Source organism: Neoarius graeffei, chromosome 18, assembly GCF_027579695.1.
Source record: "Neoarius graeffei isolate fNeoGra1 chromosome 18, fNeoGra1.pri, whole genome shotgun sequence".
Lineage (NCBI taxonomy): Eukaryota > Metazoa > Chordata > Actinopteri > Siluriformes > Ariidae > Neoarius > Neoarius graeffei.
The window spans coordinates 37,368,952-37,391,786 of NC_083586.1; the positions used below are offsets into that span (position 1 = coordinate 37,368,952).

The 22,835-nt window shown below is 41.8% G+C and overlaps 1 protein-coding gene across 1 annotated transcript in view; it reads right to left on the bottom strand.

Annotated features, from left to right (window-relative positions):
* LOC132866165 (vang-like protein 1) overlaps nucleotides 1-22,835 on the bottom strand; it is a 217,669-nt gene that overhangs the window by 27,195 nt on the left and 167,639 nt on the right. The window contains exons 4-5 of the mRNA XM_060898767.1: nucleotides 15,787-16,218; nucleotides 11,832-12,007 (exon numbers count right to left, since the gene is read on the bottom strand). Coding sequence (XP_060754750.1) covers nucleotides 11,832-12,007; nucleotides 15,787-16,218 — 608 coding nt within the window. The remainder of the gene's footprint in view (nucleotides 1-11,831; nucleotides 12,008-15,786; nucleotides 16,219-22,835) is intronic.

The following is a 22,835-nucleotide window of genomic DNA, read 5'->3' on the forward strand; positions in this document are numbered from 1 at the left end:
CTGTTTGACTGCAAAAGACCTTCAGAAAGATTTAGCAGACCCTGGAGTGGTGGTGCACTGTTCTACTATGCAGCGACACCTGAACAAATATGACCTTCATGGGAGAGTCATCAGAAGAAAACCTTTCCTGCATCCTAGCCACAAAATTCAGCGTCTGAAGTTTGCAAATGAACATCTAAGCAAGCCTGATGCATTTTAGAAACAAGTCCTGTGGACTGATGAAATCAAAATGGAACTTTTTGGCCACAATGTGCAAAGGTATGTCTGGAGAAAAAAGGGTGCCAAATTCCAGGAAAAGAACACCTCTCCAACTCTGAAGCATGGGTGTGGATCGATCATGCTTTGGGGTTGTGTTGCAGCCAGTGGCACAGGGCACATTTCATTGGTCGAGGGAAGCATGGATTCGAATAAATACCAGCAAACTCTGGAAGTAAACATCACACCATCTGTAAAAAAGTTGAAGTTAAAAAGAGGATGGGTCCTACAATAAGACGATGATCCAAAACACACCTCAAAATCTACAGTGGAATACCTCAAGAGGCACAAGCTGAAGGTTTTGCCCTGGCCCTCACAGTCCCTGACCTAAACATAATTGAAAATCTGTGGATAGATCTCAAAAGAGCAGTGCATGCAAGACAGCCCAAGAAACTTGTAGAACTGGAAGCCTTTTGCAAGGATGTCTGTGCGAAAATCCCCCAGGTAAGAACTGAAAGATTATTAGCTGGCTACAAAAAGTGTTTACAAGCTGTGATACTTGCCAAAGGGGGTGTTACTAAGTACTGACCATGTCAGGCAGGGTTGCCAACCGTCCCGATTTGCCCGGGACGTCCCGAATTTTAGGTGAATTTAATTTGTCCCGCGAGGAACAGCTCCCGTCCCGTATTCCAATCACAGTCGCAGTTTTTGATGAAATATGGATGAAATATTTTATCCAATAGTAGCAGACTGGTGATTGATGACACATTCTGAACAGGGATCTTTGATAGGCTACTGTGATAAGGCGCCAAAACTCATGCAAACGTTGCTGTGGGAGACGGTTGTTGAGTTCAGTTCAGTCAGTGGTTCTCTGCTCGTGAACAAGTCAGTGAAAATGGATGAACCTGCTAAGAAAAAGAGGCTTTGCAGCTACAACAAGGAATGGGAAGCAAAAAGGTCATGGGTTAAAGCCACCACAGACGCTAGGAGAGCATTTTGTACATTATGCCGCCGAGAGATATCTATTGGCCATGGTGGCGAGCACGACTTATCCCGCCATGAAGACACAGACTCGCACAAAAGGGCTGTGCTATCGAAAGGAGCTAGCAACATCAGTACATTCTTCGCCGCATCTACTTCTGAAATCGACAAAACTTCTGCAAGCGAGGTAGCCTATGTGTATCACACCATCAAACACAGCCATAGCTATAACAGTGTGGACTGTACAGAAGGATGAGGAGATGCTGGAAACTGGAATAGCCATGGAAGAAGTAACTGGTGAGCCTTCATTTGAATTTGTCTGTATATCTTATTTATGCAACCCACACACTTCCACTATAACATGGAGTGGCAGTATTTCTCAATCTAAATATAATTTTAATTTGTCTATTTTGTATCTTGTTTATGCAACCCACACACATATAACTTCATGGGGTGGCAGTATTTCTCAATCTAAATATCATTTTAATTTGTCTATGTATCTTGTTTATGCAACACACACAGACATAAGTTCATTGGGTGGCAGTATTTCTCAATCTAAATATCATTTGTTTTTTTCTTATTTACTGCAGGATAAGAGGATGTCCATGCCACTGTTCTGTAAATAGTTTGGGCTGTGCAGAAGGATGAGGAGATGCTGGAATCTGGAATAGCTATGGAAGAAGTAACTGGTGAGCCTTCATTTGAATGTCCATATAAACATCTTATTACACACACAAGTTCATGGGATGGCAGTAGGCTATTTCTCAATCTAAATATCCTTTCTTTCTCTTATTTATTGCAGGATAAGAGGAGGCCCATGCCATACTGAAAAGATCCAGACCAACGACATATTCTCTTAAGTTTTAATAAATAGTTTAAAAAACTTGCATACATTTCTGTCTTTGCTTTTCCTTCAAGATATGCCCCTCAAATAGAATAACTATGACAATGGTTGGTTTAGGCCTAAAGCTTTTCAGAGTTTGAGAAATTTGAGAAACACTTGTAGGCCTAATGATTGTTTTGATTATTACTTAAACACAATACAGTTTTGTTCGTGCAGTATTAATTTACCAAAATTATACTGAAATTAGTAGGATTGTGGTCTGGATAAGGAAACGTTATGATTTCCGTCGTGGGGCAGTGCGGATAGGCCTGGGAAAAAAAGTCCTGCATTTGGGTTGAAAGTGTCCCTCTTTTGGGCTTCAGGGAGTTGGCAACCCTAATGTCAGGTGCCCAAACTTTTGCTTCAGGTCCTTTTCATTTTTTGGTATTTTATGCCTGTAAATGATGGAAATAAAAATGTAATCTTGCGGAAAATATTAAAGAAATGTGTTGTCTTTACCTTTATGCCTTTTGGTGATCAGTTCATCTTCTGCTCACTTAACTATTCACAGTAACAGACATTTTCAGCAAGGGTGCCCAAACTTTTGCATGCCACTGTAAGTGGCTGGGTATTTTTATCTAACCTGCATGTCTTTGAACTGTGGGAGGAAACTGGAGCACTCGGAGGAAACCAGGCTTGTAGTACTCGAGTCCAGGACTTGGACTCGAGTCCGCCTCGTGCCCTAATTTTAAGGACTCATGACTTGACTTGGACTTGAGCACTGATGACTCGGACTTGGACTCAGACTCGTGCAATAACTGCATTAGGACTCGTAAATTGGAGATGAGGACTCAGATTTTTTCTTTATTTTTTGCAACATGCCATAATAATTTGGCAAAAGATATTTATATTTACATTAATTTTTGTACTAATTTCGTGCAAGAGTCTCATACCTGTGCGCCTTGGCGTGTGCATCAGATAGACTCTCGGATGCGCCAAACGGACTCTTGCGCGCGTGCCATAAACGACTTGCACCTGCACAGGATTAAGGTGCAATCGGTGCACCTATATAAAAACTGAAAACGCACTTACTTTGCGAAGTATTGAGCTGCGTTGCTGACAGATTACCGAGCCTTATTTCCTTGTTTGGTTTCCTGATCCCTGATTTCCTGTTTCATGTCTTTGATTCTGTCTAGTCTACGATAGCCTGTTTGTGCCTCGCTCGACCTGTTGCTTCTTTCACCGTTTTACAATTTTGCCTGTCGTTCTGGATTGTTTACCTGTCTTCACTTATATTAATAAAGACACCTTCTGCACTTACATCCGTCTCCCAACCATCTCTGACAGAATACTTCACACTCCCTGACAAAGAGAATGCACATTCACCTGTTCATACGTCATGTTCAGGAACAAACTAATCAGGGATCCCAGCAGTAATTGAAAAAAATAGAGGAATGTAAGAAACTATCAGCAGGGGTCAAGGGGGCTGCAAGCCCCCTGAAGCTGTTGAGATTTTAACATTTAAAGATGCTATAGAACACATTTTTTTTTACATAGATTTAACATAGAAAAGCAACAGAATTTAACCATAATGTGTATCTATTTGATGCCATATTTTGTAATCAATGACATAAGTGGCAAAAAAAATATTTATAAAAATTACATGAAAATGTAGCTTTGAAGAATATACTTCTTCTAACCCAGACACTGTTCCGCTATCTCTTTTATGGAGGATATCTTTTTTTCCACGACATATTGAATTAAGTTCAACGCATTAGAAACAAAAGCACGAACGGAGTTAAAACACATTTTCTAGCAAATGGGCGCAGCCATATTGTTTTCTCGTTCTATCGCGTACAGTCTCGCGGTATTTACATCAATTTAACTTCCGAGTGTTCCCGAATGTCAACGATAACAAACGAAGCTGACAAAAACAACGCTAAACAAGCCAACCAAATCAGAACGTATTCTGCTGGTCATTTTACTTAACGGATATACACAGGGGTGAAAGTAACTTTTATTTCTTGCTGGTACTATTATTTTGAGTCATCGTGCGCGCGCAGAGCGCGTGCCGAAAAATACACCTAATTATTTATTATTGTCTACTTATCAAGCATTCACTAGGACTTCTTATCACTCAGTAGTACTAGTATAGAGATCTTGCAGTCACGTGACCGGAAAGTACACAACCGCCATCGTGTCGGTCAAAAACACCGCTGAATACTGCTGCACTCGTGTACAGAATGGATCAATTTCAACCGACGGACTACACGGCTCATTTTTCTAATGAACAGATAACTAGATATATGTCTAAAATAAACGATCTACAGATTTGTGACTCTTATGGCTTTCCGGACGGAGTTTTCACGACCGGATTTTGAACTGCCAGCGGAATACCCGGACGTGTATGATTACCTCATCAACTTTCCCTCGCTGTTCAGTGGTGAAGCACTGCGTGCTTATAAATCTCTGGACAGTTTTCTTTACAGAAATTCAGGATTTGTCAGCGACTCAGATGTGGCATCTTGTAAACAAGAAAATGATCCTCACTGGATGGGTAAGTCACTTAAGTATTGAGTATAGCACTGACCAGCCGATAATAGAATAAGGTAATTCCAGATCGTCCGTGTTGTTTACATGGATCTGGCGTTGGAGAGGTAGAGGCTTGGCAGTGGAGATTTGAGTGGCTGTTTTCTGAGCTTAGTCAACAGGCCGGCTCTGCCTGTAGCCTCGCTTTTGCTTCGGCTCCCGGCGCCGCCTCCTTCGCTTTGCTTCCAATAACAATCCACGGAGACCCCGCTGGTCTCGCAATCTGGTCTCGTCCGGAATGTTTTTTTTTTTTTTTCTCGTCCGGAATGTTGTGCATGCGATGGAAATCGCTACAAACCGTCATTTTCTGCTGGAAACCAATGTCCAGTAAGTCCATACGGTTGTAGTGGATATTGAAGTCCGGTACAGACGAACAACACGCAAAAATACACACAAAAACCATAAAAACCGTGCACAGGTAGGGAGAGCTTGTAGCCGGAGCCGTTGTAGTAGAATTGTATATAGTAGGGTTTTCCAGAAGAAAAGGTAGAAGTAAAAGCAGAAGTAGAACCAGAAGTAGAAGTAGAAGGCGGAATACGGCGTTTGACCTACAAGATGGCGTCTGTCACAATCTGGATCGGCTGTGACGTCACATGCAAGATCTCTATAGTACTTTTTTAATCACACTATCACTCTTTCATCCACCTGTATCAGTTTTTGATTGTAAAAAAATTGCAAACATCATTTCAACAACACAATTGTTTTAATAATTTTTTTTTTAGCTGAACAGTTGAAAACTAACTTTTCATTTTGGACATTGGACACAGAACAGTGTGGCAGAACAGAAAAGTGAAAGTTTGTAGGTAAAAGTTGTCCTCTCTTCCTTATCTTATCAAATATATCGTTGTGGTTTTCTGTTGGTGTTTTTTGGATTCTTTGTATTTTCCCACGGGTGTGTCGGAACGTTTGAGAAAGTGCGTGCGTTCTACAGTAAGTGCGTGTGTTCTCAGTGCGCGTGCCATGCATTGGGAGCCTAGTTACTCTGGTCGCTCCAACCAGACAGTAATCTAGAATCTTTGCCCCAACTTCCACTCGATTTACAAATTCTGATCAAAGCTATTTTTAAATAGCCCATCATGAAACATTAACATGTTTCTTTATATGCCTTTTTATTTGGGAGGCTTTGCAACTAACGTCTGTCTGCTAAAACACTGATTACCAGCTGCGCACTTTATAGCACAAGATCTGGTTAAGCCGTACGCGCGCTGTAGCTCGCTCGTTGTTTGTCCAGCGAAACACTGCACACATAATAGAATATTGAAACATCAACACATGTTTCTGTATATGTTGTTTTTTATTTGGGAGGCTTTGCAACAAACGTCTGTCTACTAAAACACTTTGGATACCAGCTGCGCACGTTGGCCCAAGATGGTTAAGCAGTGGGCTCCGCGCACTATCTCGCACGTTGTCTGTCGAGTGAAACACGGAAGGAATTCACTTCAGACAATTCAGAGACAGGTCAGAACGAGTTATATGCAATGTATATTGAGGAAAACGTGTTGCTTTTGGTAAATTGACGTTAGCAGGTGTGGTGTTATGCTTAAAGTGCATTTTTTTTCAGAGACAGTATATTTTTCTTTCTGGTACGGCCAAATCTTTTAGTGGTACGCCGGACCGGTCAGGACCGGCTTACTTTCACCCCTGGCCGTGCCCCAGTTATAAACGGCGTGAGCACAATGTTCTAAAGCTTAACCACGATTTATAAAAGGTGTATTTGAAGAGTCCTTTATTATTTGTCCGAGTGAAACCACCAGTGATGTGAATGCCATGTCTCAATCTGATACCCAGTCACTTAAAAACATGATGTTTGAAATCCCGATTAATTTCGTTGACACAATTTTCTATCAAAGACGAGACTTGGCTGACTAACTGCTGAGCGGGCAGCGTGAGCCCTGCATGAGACGGAATTGAAGCTCCAAAAACGCACCAACAGAAAGACCAAAATATGGGAGACATTTGCAGAAGTTTTGAAAACGGATTACCATACTTGCTGGCGTTTAGTACCATTATTTTCCTATTTATTATTTTTGCGGCTCGAATGGGTGGAGGGGCGGCACGGTGGTGTGGTGGTTAGCGCTGTCGCCTCACAGCAAGAAGGTCCGGGTTCGAGCCCCGGGGCCGGCGAGGGCCTTTCTGTGTGGAGTTTGCATGTTCTCCCCGTGTCCGCGTGGGTTTGCTCCGGTTTCCCCCACAGTCCAAAGACATGCAGGTTAGGTTAACTGGTGACTCTAAATTGACCGTAGGTGTGAATGTGAGTGTGAATGGTTGTCTGTGTCTATGTGTCAGCCCTGTGATGACCTGGCGACTTGTCCAGGGTGTACCCCGCCTTTCGCCTGTAGTCAGCTGGGATAGGCTCCAGCTTGCCTGCGACCCTGTAGAAGGATAAAGCGGCTAGAGATAATGAGATGAGATGAGATGAGAATGGGTGGATTTGAAAGCGTCGGTCGATGCACAGCACTGCAAAAGGAAGCTGCTGCTGACGCGCGTCACACATCCTATGACTTTTTAAACACGCTACTCTTCATCGGAGCTGGTCAAAAATGGCATATTGTGGGTAGATGTGTTTTCTTCTCAAACAGCGAACGTTACTAATTTTATGTGTTTTTTTTTTTTTTTTAGTCAGCATAAACCCTCTCTCTTACAGGTGCGACGCACCGGCCCTAACTCCACACAGAAAGGCCCCTGTCAGCCATGAGGTTCGATCCGGGAACCTTCTTGCTGTGAGGTGACAGTGCTAACCAGGGCAGTAACCAGGATTTTTCAAATACCGAGGTCAAGCATGGCTGACAGCACCCCCCCCCAGGCACAACTTAAATAAATAACAAACCAAGGATAGATTTGGTGGTGGACACATTTATTTTAACAATTCTACAACTGTGGCACCATAACTGTGGTGTTTTATCTGACATAAAAGTAGAAAGGTAGTGAACTCTTGAACTGAGTATACATACCTAAAGTACCAGTTACCTGAAGTATTGGCATTATTTACATTGCAGCATACACATGACAGAAAGGGTGTGAACTGCTGAATTGTAAGCTTTAGTATTACACCTTACAATAATAGTGTGTGTGTGTGTGTGTGTGTGTGTGTGTGTGTGTGTGTGTGTGTGTGTGTGTGTGTGTGAGAGAGTGAGAGAGAGAGTGTGACTGAGAGTTTGTGTGTTATTTGTGGGTGTCTGTATGTGTAGAGACATTCTGACATTCTGAGCAGTAATGTAAAGGCATCAGTCTATCTGGCTGTCTTGAATTGAGATCCATTTGCATGCATTCTCTGAAACACAGTGTTCTCACCATTGCCTGTAATGTAAGTTTGGCTCATAACACATTTACTTGAACAATTCTAAAACTGTGCCATCATAACTGTGGAGTTTTGTCTGACATAAAAGTCAAAACTGAAGTGAACTGAGTGTATTGCTCAGCTACCTGAAGTATTGGCATTATTTACATTTCATTATCTTAAATTACATTAGAATGTAGGGCTATTAGTTCTGTGTGAAGACTGTGTATTAGAGAGAGTGTGTGAGAGTGTATTATTTGTGTGTGTCTGTGTGAGTGAGTGAGAAAGAGAGAGAGAGAGAGAGAGAGAGTTATGAGAGAAAGAGAGAGTTACTCAAACAAGCCCGTTTACTCAGCCCTGCACAGGGCTGCCTGTGACAATGTAGTTTTGAATGTTTCTCGAAATGCTAACTAAAATGTAATAGGCAATGACAATGAAACGTTTCCCCTTGGAAAGTTGGCATGACACCGCTGAACGGTCTGCCACTGCCCTGACAATATTTTCTCACCTTCCCTCCTTCTCTTTCCCTGCTCTTCTGTTGGCTGTCCAAACCTTAATTTAGTTTGTTGCAACGTTTTCATTTTGCACTCGGGTAAAGCTCTATAATGCGATGTGACTATTAGCCTACGTTAGGTTAGGTAGGCATATGTGATACAGCATAGGCCGAATCCCATTTCACCCCTTGGCCCAACCCCTTGGCCCTTCCCCTCCATTTTGCGCGTTCACGTGAAGGGGTAGGGGTATCCCAATCCCAGTTAACGCGGAGGGGTAGGGGAAGGGGTAGGGCTTCTGTACCCCTCCAAACGGAGATTTTCCTGGAGCTGACTCCGAACGAAGGGGTTTGAGTGATTTCCCACAATGCCATGCGGATTTCAGCGAGATTTCATGCGGATTTCAGAAAGATGGCGGTTCCCGCGGCGAAAGATTGTCATAAATGTATTTTCTCCATTATTTACGTGTTTTAAGTTGTTATCCAGAGGAAACACGCCGCTTGATTCGCTTTCGAGCTGAGAATGAGCAGCGATTTCTGAAATCCAAGCTGCTGCTAAAAAGCTTTGGGAGTGAGTATTGTTTTCGGTTGCTTGACTGCGTACGTTTTGTTCTGTTATTCTCGCTTTTATTGTTTACATGAGTGTTCTGACACCTCATTCTGTCGGATGTGGTGCACGAAGCGCCAAAGATATCCCATTCAGTGGTGTTAGTTAACAAATCACACCCCGCCAGCAGAGATTTCTGGTTCTGCCTCTGGCTCTGACTGTAGCGGCTGGTCGCAGCCAATGACGCATTTGGTCGCGTTTTGCTAACGTAAACGCTGACGGAGGTACGCGATGACGTATGCGATCGTTGAAGGGCTATCCCAATACGTAGGGGTTGAATTTCAAGCCCTATCCCTTGTAGCTCAGTTTCAAGGGGAAGGGCCAAAGGGAAGGCGGAGGGGAAGGGGGAGGGGTAGGGGTAGAAATTAGAATTGGGATTGGGCCATAGACTACACCCTGCCTGTTTTATCCAAAACCCAACTTCCCCGGCCGACACTAGTATAGAGGGCTATCGCGTGACGTCACTGTACCACGAGATTTTGTTAGGGCGCCATATTGGAAGACCTCAAGTACATACATACATACTCACAATATAAAACAAACTACGAGCGAGAGTGAAGTGACACGATGGCTGATAATTCTGGTTATGTGAGTACATTACCAGCTGCAGAAAGGGCACGGTATGTGCAGAAACTCGCTGTGATTGATGGGTTTGACCCATATGATAAGACTCGGGGCAAGGGAGAATGGAAACATAAGGAGGACCGGACACCAATTCTGCCATCTGTTTGCTACCCAGACATTGTAAACTATTTGTTGTTTACACCCAGTGCCTACACTGCTGATGACCTGAAAGCCTACAAAGGGCTACAGGCTTACAATTATGTTGTTAGTGGCTTGGTTCGTGATATTACAGCTGTTGTTAAGAATAACCTACACATAGTTATGGCCAAGGTAATCTTGTTGATATTTATCTTTTAATAATATATCTTTTCAGTTGAAAAAATTAATACTTTTTGTTACTATTAAGGTATCCATAATTTAGGTTAATTTATCCAAATTATACATATGTATTTATGATATATGCCTACACAACAACTATGCTTTATTTATATAATAGGAGGGAGAGCAAGCCCCAAACCATCCTAAATTATTATTATTATTATTATTATTATTATTATTATTATTATTATTAATAAATTGTAGAAGTCTGGGAGGCTTGCTCCTCATACAGTTATCAACTTGGGGCCAATTTAGCATGTTTTAAATCTGAATTTCTTGCGTTTGCTTACCTCAAAGTGTCCGCAGATCATGCACAGACTTATCCATTATATCCACAGTTTTTTGCCAAGTCTCACACAGGTTTCTTTCAAGTCTACTGTTGGGCCAATAAATCATAAATAAAACAGCTCAGATTTGTTTGTTTAAGTCGTTTGCCACTCCACTTTATTCTCATGGGTTCACATACCGCTGCCGTTATTTCCCTCTAATCACGAGTTTGTTGGTCTTCCAATATGGCGCAGGGTCTGTTTACTTCCGGTTTTGGGTGACGTTAGTAATATCCCTCTATAGGCTACGTCGCGTGACACTGCATTAGACATGGCAACGATAGAGATAGAGGCTGAGAGATTTCAGATGACATTAGACAATGTGAATTTTATTGGGGGGAAATACAGATGACATGTGGATGTGGACGCTGCGTTTTACATTGATCACTGCTCGAATTCAGCGTAGACCAATTTTAAATTTCTGAAAAAAATACCGAGGACATGACCTCGGTGTCCTCAATGGTAGTTACGGCCATGGTGCTAACCACTGCACCACCATGCCAGCCACACAAGTTTATTAACTGAAAGACGAAAATTATTATAAGCACGAGTTTCCTGTTCGATCTGCAGAGCCTCCACTCCACTGATCAATTATTCATGTTGCTAAGAGGAGCAAGGCAAGCAAACAAAGCCTAATTACTATTGAGCTGTTGTGCTATTTGCTGCACTCATTCTCGTCTATTGCTCCTCTTTACGTACAGGGGCTTAACTGGAGAATGAATCTGCAGAGTGGCCAAACCGTGTGCCTTTTTGCTCTAATTATTTATCACTGATTAGTATAACTAAGAACATTTTCAAAAATTATTTTAAGAAATGCTTACTTAGCATGTTTGGTGCAAATGTTGCATTAAGGATAATATTTCAGGGAGGGGAGGCACTTCTTGGATCATTGCAAACAAGAAGAGGAAAGAGATACCAGGGCGAAGGCTGGAGGGCCTGGGGAGATGCATAATGATAATGCAACAGTAAAACGCTGTCACGCTAATGATGACAGAGTGCAGTTATAATCCCTTTCTGTGGGACACATCTCTGTGTGTGTGTATGTGTAGATATATGTAAATATGTGTAGATTTATGAATCCAAGACCGCTCATGCATGAAGGTCCTGACCATATTTGTTGGGTAGTTAATACTGGAGGGAAAAAAACAAGAAGAGAGAAAGACAGAAACAAAGCATTGTTCCTTTAAAAAAAAAAAACAACTAAGCAACAATACTGGCTTTAACTCCGGTGAGTGTTCTTGGAACTAACATGCAGAAACATGATACCACACAATCACCTTCTCACACCTACACACAGTACAGTGACTGAAAAAGCTAAATTCATCACCTAAAACCCTTTCATTTCTGATTAAGTCTTGGATTCTGTCTTACGTGGATATTCTGCTTGTTAACATGAAAAGCACTGCAAAACCTTTTGACTCTAGCTATTAACATTTACCTTAAAAGGCTACGACATGCTTTTTAATCAGAGTTTTTATAATATCGAAATGGTTGAAAAGTAGAAACTTGACTGTTCCTTAGCGAACACTTTCACATATTTATAGTTCACCTTTTCACCTTCACAATCTCCCCAGCTAAGCGTATACAAATCACACACTCACCTGAGCTGTCCAAGGTTGTAATGTCGTGTCTCTCCATCTGTAGAACGTGTGACACAGAGCGAAAAGCAGGACTGCAGGTGCCTCAGCTCCAGCAGCACTATAGCCAAGTAGTGGATGAACAGCAGTGCGTCCACCAGGGACACCGCATACTGCACAATTCCCTGATAATCCTCATCCTGGATCAACAATGGATTGAGAGACAGTACACATAAACCTCCTGGACTGCACATAAACATTTGTCACTTTTGATAATGATGTTATTATTGGCCCAGACTAAGCCAATGTTAAAATACACTGACAACACGGGTTCACATGAAACAGAAAGCGATGCCAGACCGCTTTATAAACTGATGGCACCGTCTGTTGCGAAAGACAAACGGTATCTGCTTCAAGGAGGACGAATTTAGTGTCGGTATTTTTTCATGTGTCCAATTAGCCCAATTCTAGCACGACACCGACGATTGCAGTTAGGACAGATAAAGTCCTGGTTTGCCATTTCATCAGCAGCTGATCTGGGCCTATTGTGTCTTCTATGTCGCTTTTCTTGGTAGTGTTCTGCACGGACCTCCTCGTTCTTTCTCTTCCCCTCGAGCACGGTCATTCGCCACAAAGCTCTATCAGCAGCAACATCCTGCCACTCAAAAGGGCTCAGTCCACAAACATTAAGATCTTTTTTACAAACATCTTTGAACCTGAGCTTAGGCCTTCCCACTGGCCTCTTTCCTTCAGCAAGTTCTCCATAGAGAAATGCCTTTGGAATCCTCTCATCTTTCATTCTACTAACATGTCCTAGCCAGTGAAGGCGTCGCTGGAGGAGCATGGAATGAAGGCTGGTGAGCTTTGCACGGTTCAAGATTTCAATAGCAGGTATTTTGTCAGTCCAGTGTATACCAAGAATACGCCTCAAACAGCTTGCCTTGCATAAATCCGCCAAGTTTCACTACCGTACAACAAAGTACTCAGGACATATGTTTCAAACACTCTGATCTTGGTATTTTGGGTCAATTTAGGATTTTTCCATACTCTCTTTTGAAGTCTGCCCATAGTAGTAGCAGCTTTGCCTATTCTGATATCTAGCTCATTATCGAGTTACAGTGGAACCTAGATAGGCAAACTTATGTACAGTCTCAAGGGTATGGTCATCAATAGTAATCATGGGAGGTTCTTCACAACCCTGTCCCAGAACTTGAGTTTTTTTCAAGCTGATGGTGAGTCCAAACTCTTTACATGCAAAGGAAAATTTGTTGATGAGAATCTGAAGTTCTGCCTCACTGTGGGCAGCCAATGCTGCATCATCAGCAAACAACATTTCACGAATCATGATTTTCTTTGTAAAACACCTTATACAATAATATTGGAGCAATAACTGTCCAATATGGAGTGCATTATACACAGTCAGGTCCATAAGTATTTGTACAATGACACGCTGTTCGTAATTTTGCCCCTGTACACCACCAGAATGGATTTGAAATGAAGCAATCAAGATGTGATTGAAGTGTAGACTTTCAGCTTTAATTCAAGGATTCTGGCAAAATCACTGTATTAACAACTGCATTAGACATTTTTACATAGTCCTTCCATTTTCACTGGCTCAAAAGCAACTGGACAAACTAACATTATAAATATAAGCATCATTTTTTAATACTTGGATGCAAATCCTTTGCAGTCAATGACCATGTGAAGTCTGATGAACAAATGCTGAGTTTCCTCCCTGAGATGCTTTGTCTACTCTAGTCTTTCTGTTCTTGAGTGCTACCAGTGGTTTGCATCTTGAGGTAAACCCTCTGTATTTACATTCATGATGGCATTTCTTGATTGTAGACTTTGACAATGATAGGCCAACATCTTCAAGACTGTTCTTGACTTGCTCAGATGTTCTGAAGGAATTTTCTTTACCAAGTAAAGAATTCTATAATCATCATCATCATCATCATCATGCGGACTGTTGCACAAGCAACGAGGACTGTTTCATGAAGGTGTCCAGGGACTGATCAAAGTACTCCATTTGAGCCTATCCTTTCACTGGCCCCCGGAGCGGGAGGTAACCAGCGTGAACCTTGTTGGCCCGGGTGACGTTTGAGCCGGTATGATACAAGTTCTTTTCAACCATAGCACGAAACTGCTTGCAAGTATTTGGAAGTGCTGCTAGCTTTTGCATTACTAGCAGTACTATCTTGACAGAACAATGATGTTGCCCAATGGCTTAGACAAACTGGCATCAATGTCTGCTGCAGTGGTTGACCGGGAAATAGGTTTGTTTATTCCCGCTCTTGGGTGATACCATGGGTTACCTAAATGGGTTTGCATGACGGCCGTTGGCTCACAGGGAGCTCCTCCGCCCTTTGATAGGTTTTGTTTTTAGTCCTGCTGGGTGACATGCCACCCTCCTCACCAGTATGACACTGGTGGGAGAGCCGGTTTAGACGCCAACCACCTGTCCGTGCGGCTGGTTTACACTGCTACCAGTAGCAAAGTCCGTCGGGACTTTGACCGGACCACTAAAGTGGATGATCATCCACTTTAGTTGTTTTCTGTGGTCTTCCCAGCATTTTGGTGTTGCTGAGCCCACCAATGAATTTCTTCTTTTTAAGTATGGACCAAATCACTGATTTGGCCACTCCTAAGGTTTCTGCCATCTCTGAAAGGTCTGTTTTGGGTTTTTTTCAGCCTATTGATTGGGGAAGCCATGGCCTAATGATTAGACAAGCAGCTATGGGACCAAAAAGTTGCCGGTGCGATTCCCTGGACCAGCAGGAATGGCTGAAGTGCCCTTGAGCAAGGTACCTAACCCCCAACTGCTCCCTGGGCTGCTCTGTGTATGTTGTACGCCAATCTGGATAACAGCGTCCGCTAAATGCCTGTAATGTAATGATGGCTTCCTTCACTTGCATTGACACCTCTTTGGACAGCATATTGACAGTACCCATGAACAAATGCAAATTCAACACTTGGAATCAACTCCAGACCTTTTATCACCTTAATTTAAATTAATGAGGAAACAGGCCATAACTGGCCATAAAACTGCTTTTCAGTCAACTGTCCGATGACATTTTAGCCTGTGACAAATTAAGGGACTATTTAAAAAAAAGGGTTGTAATTCGTAAATGATTAACACAATATTTTGTTAGATGGCTTAAATTAATGCTGAAAGTCTACACTTTAATCACATCTTGATGGCTTAATTTCATATCCATTGTCATGGTGTATAAAAGCAAAACTACAAAAACTGCACCACAGTCCAAATACTTATGGTCCACAAACCTCTCAAAAATGGATGCACATTTAAAAAAAAAAAAAATAAATAAAAATAAATATATATATATATATATATATATATATATATAAGCTTTGGAGTTAATTATACTCCACAGCTGTGAATATACTGTTACACACTGCAATCCCTATATGCCTTGCAATATACTGAAGCATACTGGTGAAACATGCATATAAATGCACCAACTGAAATGATTTTTTTATAATGCCAATGCATTTATTACTATTAAGCCACCTGCAGAATATTCAGAAGTTTTTTTTATTTACATATTGCACTTTTACAGAATACTGAAAAATAAATACTGCTATTAGCAATTAACAAGCCGCCACTGACAGGCCCTTGAGCAAGGTCCATAAACTTCTCCTTCAGGAGCACCGTATCATGGCTAACGCTATGCTCTGAGCCTGGCTTCCTAACAAAAGATATTTGACTGTACTGTGCGCATGTTTGTATGTAACAACGAAGGGCTGTCTTTTTAACCCATTTTTGTGTTTGATACAACTAATACACACTTCTCTGCCAATGAAAGAGCATAAGAAGGAATAAAAATCCTAGTAAATCATATTGCTCGTCTCTATAGACGCATATACACATCTTTCTGACCTTTATGATCGTTTTTGCTTCTTCTACTGTGTGTTTAAGATGTCTGTGAATTGGCATTTCAATTTTTTGACTCCTCACCTGTGTGTCCAAGATGCGTACTCCATAGAACAGCCAGTAGGAGAGCACGAGCAGGAACGCCAGCATGGCCAGCAAGGATCGGAAAACAAAGATGCGTGGCATGGTGGCCTTGGATGGCTGGAAAAACAGTGCCCACATGGCTAGCAACAAAATAAGCAGCTTAAATGCTACAGAGATGAAGAGGCCCTCACAGGCCGTGCCGCATGGACGCAGCCGCTCAGACCAGAGCAGTCGGGGCAGGATGAGGAATGCGAGTGGTGTCAGGAGAACCAGCAGGCTCAAGATAATAGAGAATGAGACGACTAAATAGCGTTTACAGTCCAGACCCACGCTGTCGTCCAGGTCTTTGCTAATGCGCACAATGTCCTCCTGTGAGAGGGAGTGCTCTGAAGTGCCTGTGATCGCAGTGGTAGTTTCGCCCCAGTTGTCATCCTACAAAGAGAGATAAACTGTAGTCAAAGTAGCATAAAGTATTCTTTAATTATTATGTCTGAATCCAATCCAAGGGAAAAAAAAAATCTCCTACACCCCTCCGCTTCACCTGCGTCTTTCATACAGCAGATTTATACTGTAAGCACAGACAAGGTTTTTTTTTATTTTCAGTGGCCTGCTGAAGATGGCACTAAAACTTAATATGAGATGAAATTTATTGGTTTTATCTAGAAATAATTTATGAACAAGAACCACAGACAGGATTAGATCCAAGCAGAGTGCCTAGAGGCAAACGACTGAGTTCAAAAAATGTTCAAAACAGGAACTGATTATACTGTCTTGATGTCTGGTAGTATAGTATACGCTAAACTTTATCACAGTCTTCCAAGTGAGAAACAGAAATTTATATTTAATAATGGCTCAAAGTTATAGGAGAAATAACAAGCTTGAATAATACACTAGTAGGAGAGGAAAAAAACAACGCAAAATCAAAGAGAAATTGAAATGTAAACAAACAATTAAGCGGCAGTGTAACTTAATATCTACAAATGTTCCATTTCTGATCCCCGTTTACTTTTCCGTCTTGCCAAGTGCGAAATAAACAAACTCTGAGGTCACAGCAACATAGCAATGTTTGAAAAAGGTGGGAAAATAGCGGTCACTTAAAAACTGGTTAGCGCTTCAGGCTAACACTCCAGTTCTGAGGTGAATAATACGACTCGTTAGTTTGTTTACATGAAAAATCATATGAATAATGTAGTGTGTGTGTGTGTTGGCTTGTTTATATATCTTGACGGGGATCAAAAGTCTCCACAAGGATAGAAACTAACCATTTTGGTGTTTGGCCCCAACGAAAACTGATATGTTTTTTATTAACAAAAACAGCAGCCTTTATTTAATGTTATGAAATGTTTCCTTTTGGTTACGAAGATTAAGGTTAGGTTTACACTACTGTTCAAAAGTTTGGGGTCACTCTGAAATGTCCTTATTTTTGAAAGAAAAGCACTGTTCTTTTCAATGAAGATCATCTCATCTCATCTCATCTCATCTCATTATCTCTAGCCGCTTTATCCTTCTACAGGGTTGCAGGCAAGCTGGAGCCTATCCCAGCTGACTACGGGCGAAAGGCGGGGTACACCCTGGACAAGTCGCTAGGTCATCACAGGGCTGACACATAGACACAGACAACCATTCACACTCACATTCACACCTACGGTCAATTTAGAGTCACCAGTTAACCTAACCTGCATGTCTTTGGACTGTGGGGGAAACCGGAGCACCCGGAGGAAACCCACGCGGACACGGGGAGAACATGCAAACTCCGCACAGAAAGGCCCTCGCCGGCCACGGGGCTCGAACCCGGACCTTCTTGCTGTGAGGCGACAGCGCTAACCACTACACCACCGTGCCGCCCTGTTCTTTTCAATGACGATCACTTTAAACTAATCAGAAATCCACTCTATACATTGCTAATGTGGTAAATGACTATTCTCGCTGCAAATGTGTGGTTTTTGGTGCAATATCTCCATAGGTGTATAGAGGCCCATTTCCAGCAACTCTCACTCCAGTGTTCTAATGGTACAATGTGTTTGCTCATTGCCTCAGAAGGCTAATGGATGATTAGAAAACCCTTGTACAATCATGTTAGCACAGCTGAAAACAGTTGAGCTCTTTAGAGAAGCTATAAAACTGACCTTCCTTTGAGCAGATTGAGTTTCTGGAGCATCACATTTGTGGGGTCGATTAAATGCTCAAAATGGCCAGAAAAATGTCTCGACTATATTTTCTATTCGTTTTACAACTTATGGTGGTAAATAAAAGTGTGACTTTTCATGGAAAACACAAAATTATCTGGGTGACCTCAAACTTTTGAACGGTAGTGTAGATGTCAATACAAGGTCCTCACAAGGACAGCGAGACAATTTGTGTGTGTGTGTGTGTGTGTGTGTGTAAGAGCTATTAAAATACAAAAGAAACTAAAGAATACTTAGCCCATGAGCAAACTTTTCATATAACTCATGAATGCTTTAAACTGGGTTGAAGTAGCAATGAAACAGTATAAATAGCACAAAACAAAATGGCATGACGAACAGCATATACGTACAACCTGATATGGTGTTCTGGCACAGTGAGCTCCAAAATTATTAGCACCCTTGGCAAAAAATAAGTGTTTCAGTTCATTAATTCTAGCAGTATCAATAACTGTGACATGGATTTGTCAAAAAAGCAACAAAAAGTGAAAGATAACAAATAAGCCCTTTCTTCATAAACTTTTATGAACATTTGTACAACCTCATTTTCTTCAGCTTTCAGCAGTCTGTAAAAAGAGAGCGCCAATACCTTGTTAAATCTACTTGTACAGTCAATCACACAACAGCTCTTTCCCATTTTAGATCTGTTTTTGTGGCATTAGAGCTGTGTTTCTTCCACTGAGGGTGAAGTCACATGCATTCCTGCTATTGGACGTTATTCTGCTCTCTGAACAACTCAATTACAACTAAGAAAAACTAAAGAGATTAAGATTACATAGCCTGATAATAATCATGATTAATTGTTTTATGTCATCAATTCAAACTGTCATAAATTTGTTTCTCGAATTATCGGCAGATGGGACAACCCCAATTCCAAAAAAGTTGGGACACTGTGTAAACTGTAAATAATAACAATGTGATAATTTACAAAATCATGGAAAGCCTATACTTCATTGAAAATAGTACAAAAACAACATATCAAATGTTGAAACAGAAATTTTGTTTTTTGAAAAATACATGTTCATTTTGAATTTGATGTCAGCAACACGTTTCAGAAAAGTTGGGACAGAGGCAACAAAAGGCTGAAAAAGTTGTATAATGCTAAAAAACCTAATTTGATTAATTGGCAACAGGTCAGTAACATGATTGGGTATAAAAAGAGCATCCCAGAGAGGTGGAGTCTCTCAGAAGTAAAGATGGGGAGGGGTTCAGCGCTCTGTGAAAGACTGCGTGGGCAAACAGTGCAACAATTTAAGAATCACGTTCCACAATGTAAAATTGCAAAGAATTTGGGGATCACATCATCTATGGTACATAATTTCATTAAAAGATTCAGAGAATCTGGAGAAATCTCTGTACGCAAGAAACAAGGCTGAAAACTGATATTGGATGCCTGTGATCTTCAGGCCCTCAGGAGACACTGCATTAAAAGCAGACATGTGTCTGCAGTGGAAATCACTGTGTGGGCTCAGGAACACTTCAGAAAACCATCGTCTATGAAAACAGTTCATTACTGCATCCACAAATACAAGTTAAAGCCAGATATAAACAATATCCAGAAACACCGCCACCTTCTCTGGGCCCGAGCTCTTTTACGATGGACTGAGGCGAAGTGGAAAATTGTCCCAAGGTGCAACAAATCAAAAGTAGAAATTCTTTTTAGAAATCATGGACACCACGTTCTCCAGGCTAAAGAGGAGAGGGACCATCCGGCTTGTTATCAGTGCACAGTTCAAAAGCCGGCATCTGTGATGGTATAAGGGTGCATTCGTGCACGTGACATGGGTAGCTTGTACATCTGGGAAGGCATCATTAATACTGAATGATACAGGTTTCAGAGCAATATGCTGCCATCCAAACAAAATCTTTTTCAGGGAAGGCCTTCCTTCTTTCAGCAAGACAATGCCAAACCGCTTTCTGCACATATTAAAACTGCATGGCTCCAGAGTAAAAGAGTCCGGGTGCTAAACTGGCCTGCCTGCAGTCCAGACCTGTCTCCTGTTTAAAATATTTGGTGCATTATGAAGTGCAAAATACGACAAAGGAGACCCCGAACTGTTGAGCAACTGAAATTGTATATCAGGCAAGAATGGGTCAACATTTCTCTTTCAAAACTACAGCAACTGGTCTCCTCAGTTCCCAAACGTTTACAAAGTGTTGTTAAAAGCAGAAGTGATGCAACACAGTGGTAAACATACCCCTGTCCCAACTTTTTTGAAACGTGTTGCTGACATCAAATTCAAAATGAGCATATATTTTTCAAAGAACAATTAAGTTTCTCAGTTTCAACATTTGATATGTTGCCTTTATACTATTTTCAATGAAATATAGGGTTTCTGTGATTTGCAAATTATTGCATTCTGTTTTTATGTACAGTTTACACAGCGTCCCAACTTTTTTGGAATTGAGGTTGTACAGTTAGGTCCATATATATTTGGACACTGACACAAATTTTGGTTTTTTTACCTGTTTACTGAAACATATTCAGGTTATAGTTATATAATGGACATGGACAAAGTCCAGACTTTCAGCTTTCATTTGAGGGTATCCACATTAAAATTGGATGAAGGGTTTAGGAGTTTCAGCTCCTTAGCATGTGCCACCCTGTTTTTAAAGGGACCAAAAGTAATTGGAAAATTGACTCAAAGGCTATTTCATGGGCAGGTGCGGGCAATTCCTTCGTTATGTCATTCTCAATTAAGCAGATAAAAGGCCTGGGGTTGATTTGAGGTGTGGTGCTTGCATTTGGAAGATTTTGCTGTGAAGAAAACATGCGGTCAAAGGAGCTCTCCATGCAGGTGAAACAAGCCATCCTTAATGGCCCGGTCCCACTGGTCGATGGACACAAAACGTATGCAAAAAGGACACAGCGGACGAGCAAAATTTTGGGGGTGGCTCTATCCATTTTCATCCGCTCCAGAAATGGACAAAATTGGCGAAAATTTGCGAAAACAGAACGGAAAAGAACGGACGTGGGTAGTATATAGCGGGGATGTTAAACGCATGTTCATAGGAAGCCTAGCGGATGAAAGCAGATGGAAGTGGATGACAGCTCCGAAGGGGTTACCGGTGATAACTGAGAAGCGGACGCATAGCAGAAAGAGCGGATGCATAGCAGATGAAGGGGATGCATCACGTACGCCTAACGGAAACAAAGGGGATGTTGCGCGGATGTATATCGGATGCAGACCGTTCACTGCGCATGCGGGGGGTATGAATTGCGTCTGCTCCGTGGATATAAAGGGATGCAGGACGCACGCTGTCAGCATAAAGCGGAAAGACGTGCTGGCGGCTACATCGATACATCTCTACTACTAGATGATTTTCTCCCCCTTTTTATACAAAATATCGATTGTCCGCTAGGTGTCCTTCTACATACTCTAGATATACTCCAGACATCCTAAATATACGAGATACATCCCAGATATAAACGCTTTGTCCGTTTTGAATACTTTATATACGAGATGCATACGCTTACATCCTTTCTATTTCCATGCTACTAACGATGAATAGACGTTTCATGTACCTTATCTTTCCTCCCTCTTTCCGTTTTCAGCTGCAGCGGATGTGAGTTGCGAGGATGCCCAGAGGATGCAGAGAGGATACAGCAGACGTTTAACGGATGATGATGGACATAGAACGTTTGTTGCTCGTATATGTCGCGGATTTACATCGTACACGGCGGAAAGTTCATCCGTTCTAAAAGTTTTGTGCAGCTCAAAACTTTTTGCGCGGATGAAATCACAGTGGACGGATGCTCGATGGATAGAGCGTATGAAGCACGTATGCAATGAGTACACAACGGATGCATAGTGTTTTCCAACGGATGGCAAAGATTTTTTAACGTTTTACATCCTCTTTGCATCCATAAGTGCAGTGGGACCGGGCCTTAAGCTGCAAAAACAGAAAAAACCCATCCGAGAAATTGCTACAATATTGGGAGTGGCAAAATCTACAATTTGGTACATCCTGAGAAAGAAAGAAAGCACTGGTGAACTCATCAATGCAAAAAGACCTGGACGCCCACAGAAGACAACAGTGGTGGATGATCGCAGAATAATTTCCATGGTGAAGAGAAACCCCTTCACAACAGCCAACCAAGTGAACAACACTCTCCAGGAGGTAGGCGTATCAATATCCAAATCTACCATAAAGAGAAGACTGCATGAAAGTAAATACAGAGGGTTCACTGCACGGTGCAAGCCACTCATAAGCCTCAAGAATAAAAAGACTAGATTGGACTTTGCTAAAAAAACTTCTGAAAAAGCCAGCACAGTTCTGGAAGAACATTCTTTGGACAGATGAAACCAAGATCAACCTCTACCAGAATGATGGAAAGAAAAAAGTATGGTGAAGGCGTGGTACAGCTCATGATCCAAAGCATACCACATCATCTGTAAAACATGGCAGAGACAGTGTGATGGCTTGGGCATGCATGGCTGCCAGTGGCACTGGGTCACTAGTGTTTATTGATGATGTGACACAGGACAGAAGCAGCCGGATGAATTCTGAGGTATTCAGAGACATACTGTGTGCTCAAATCCAGCCAAACTGATTGGTCGGCGTTTCATAATACAGATGGACAATGACCCAAAACAAAGCCAAAGCAACCCAGTAGTTTATTAAAGCAAAGAAGTGGAATATTCTTGAATGGCCAAGTCAGTTACCTGATCTCAACCCAATTGAGCATGCATTTCACTTGTTAAAGACTAAACTTCAGACAGAAAGGCCCACAAACAAACAGCAACTGAAAACCACTGCAGTAAAGGCCTGGCAGAGCATTAAAAAGGAGGAAACACAGCGTCTGGTGATGTCCATGAGTTCAAGACTTCAGGCAGTCATTGCCAACAAAGGGTTTTCAACCAA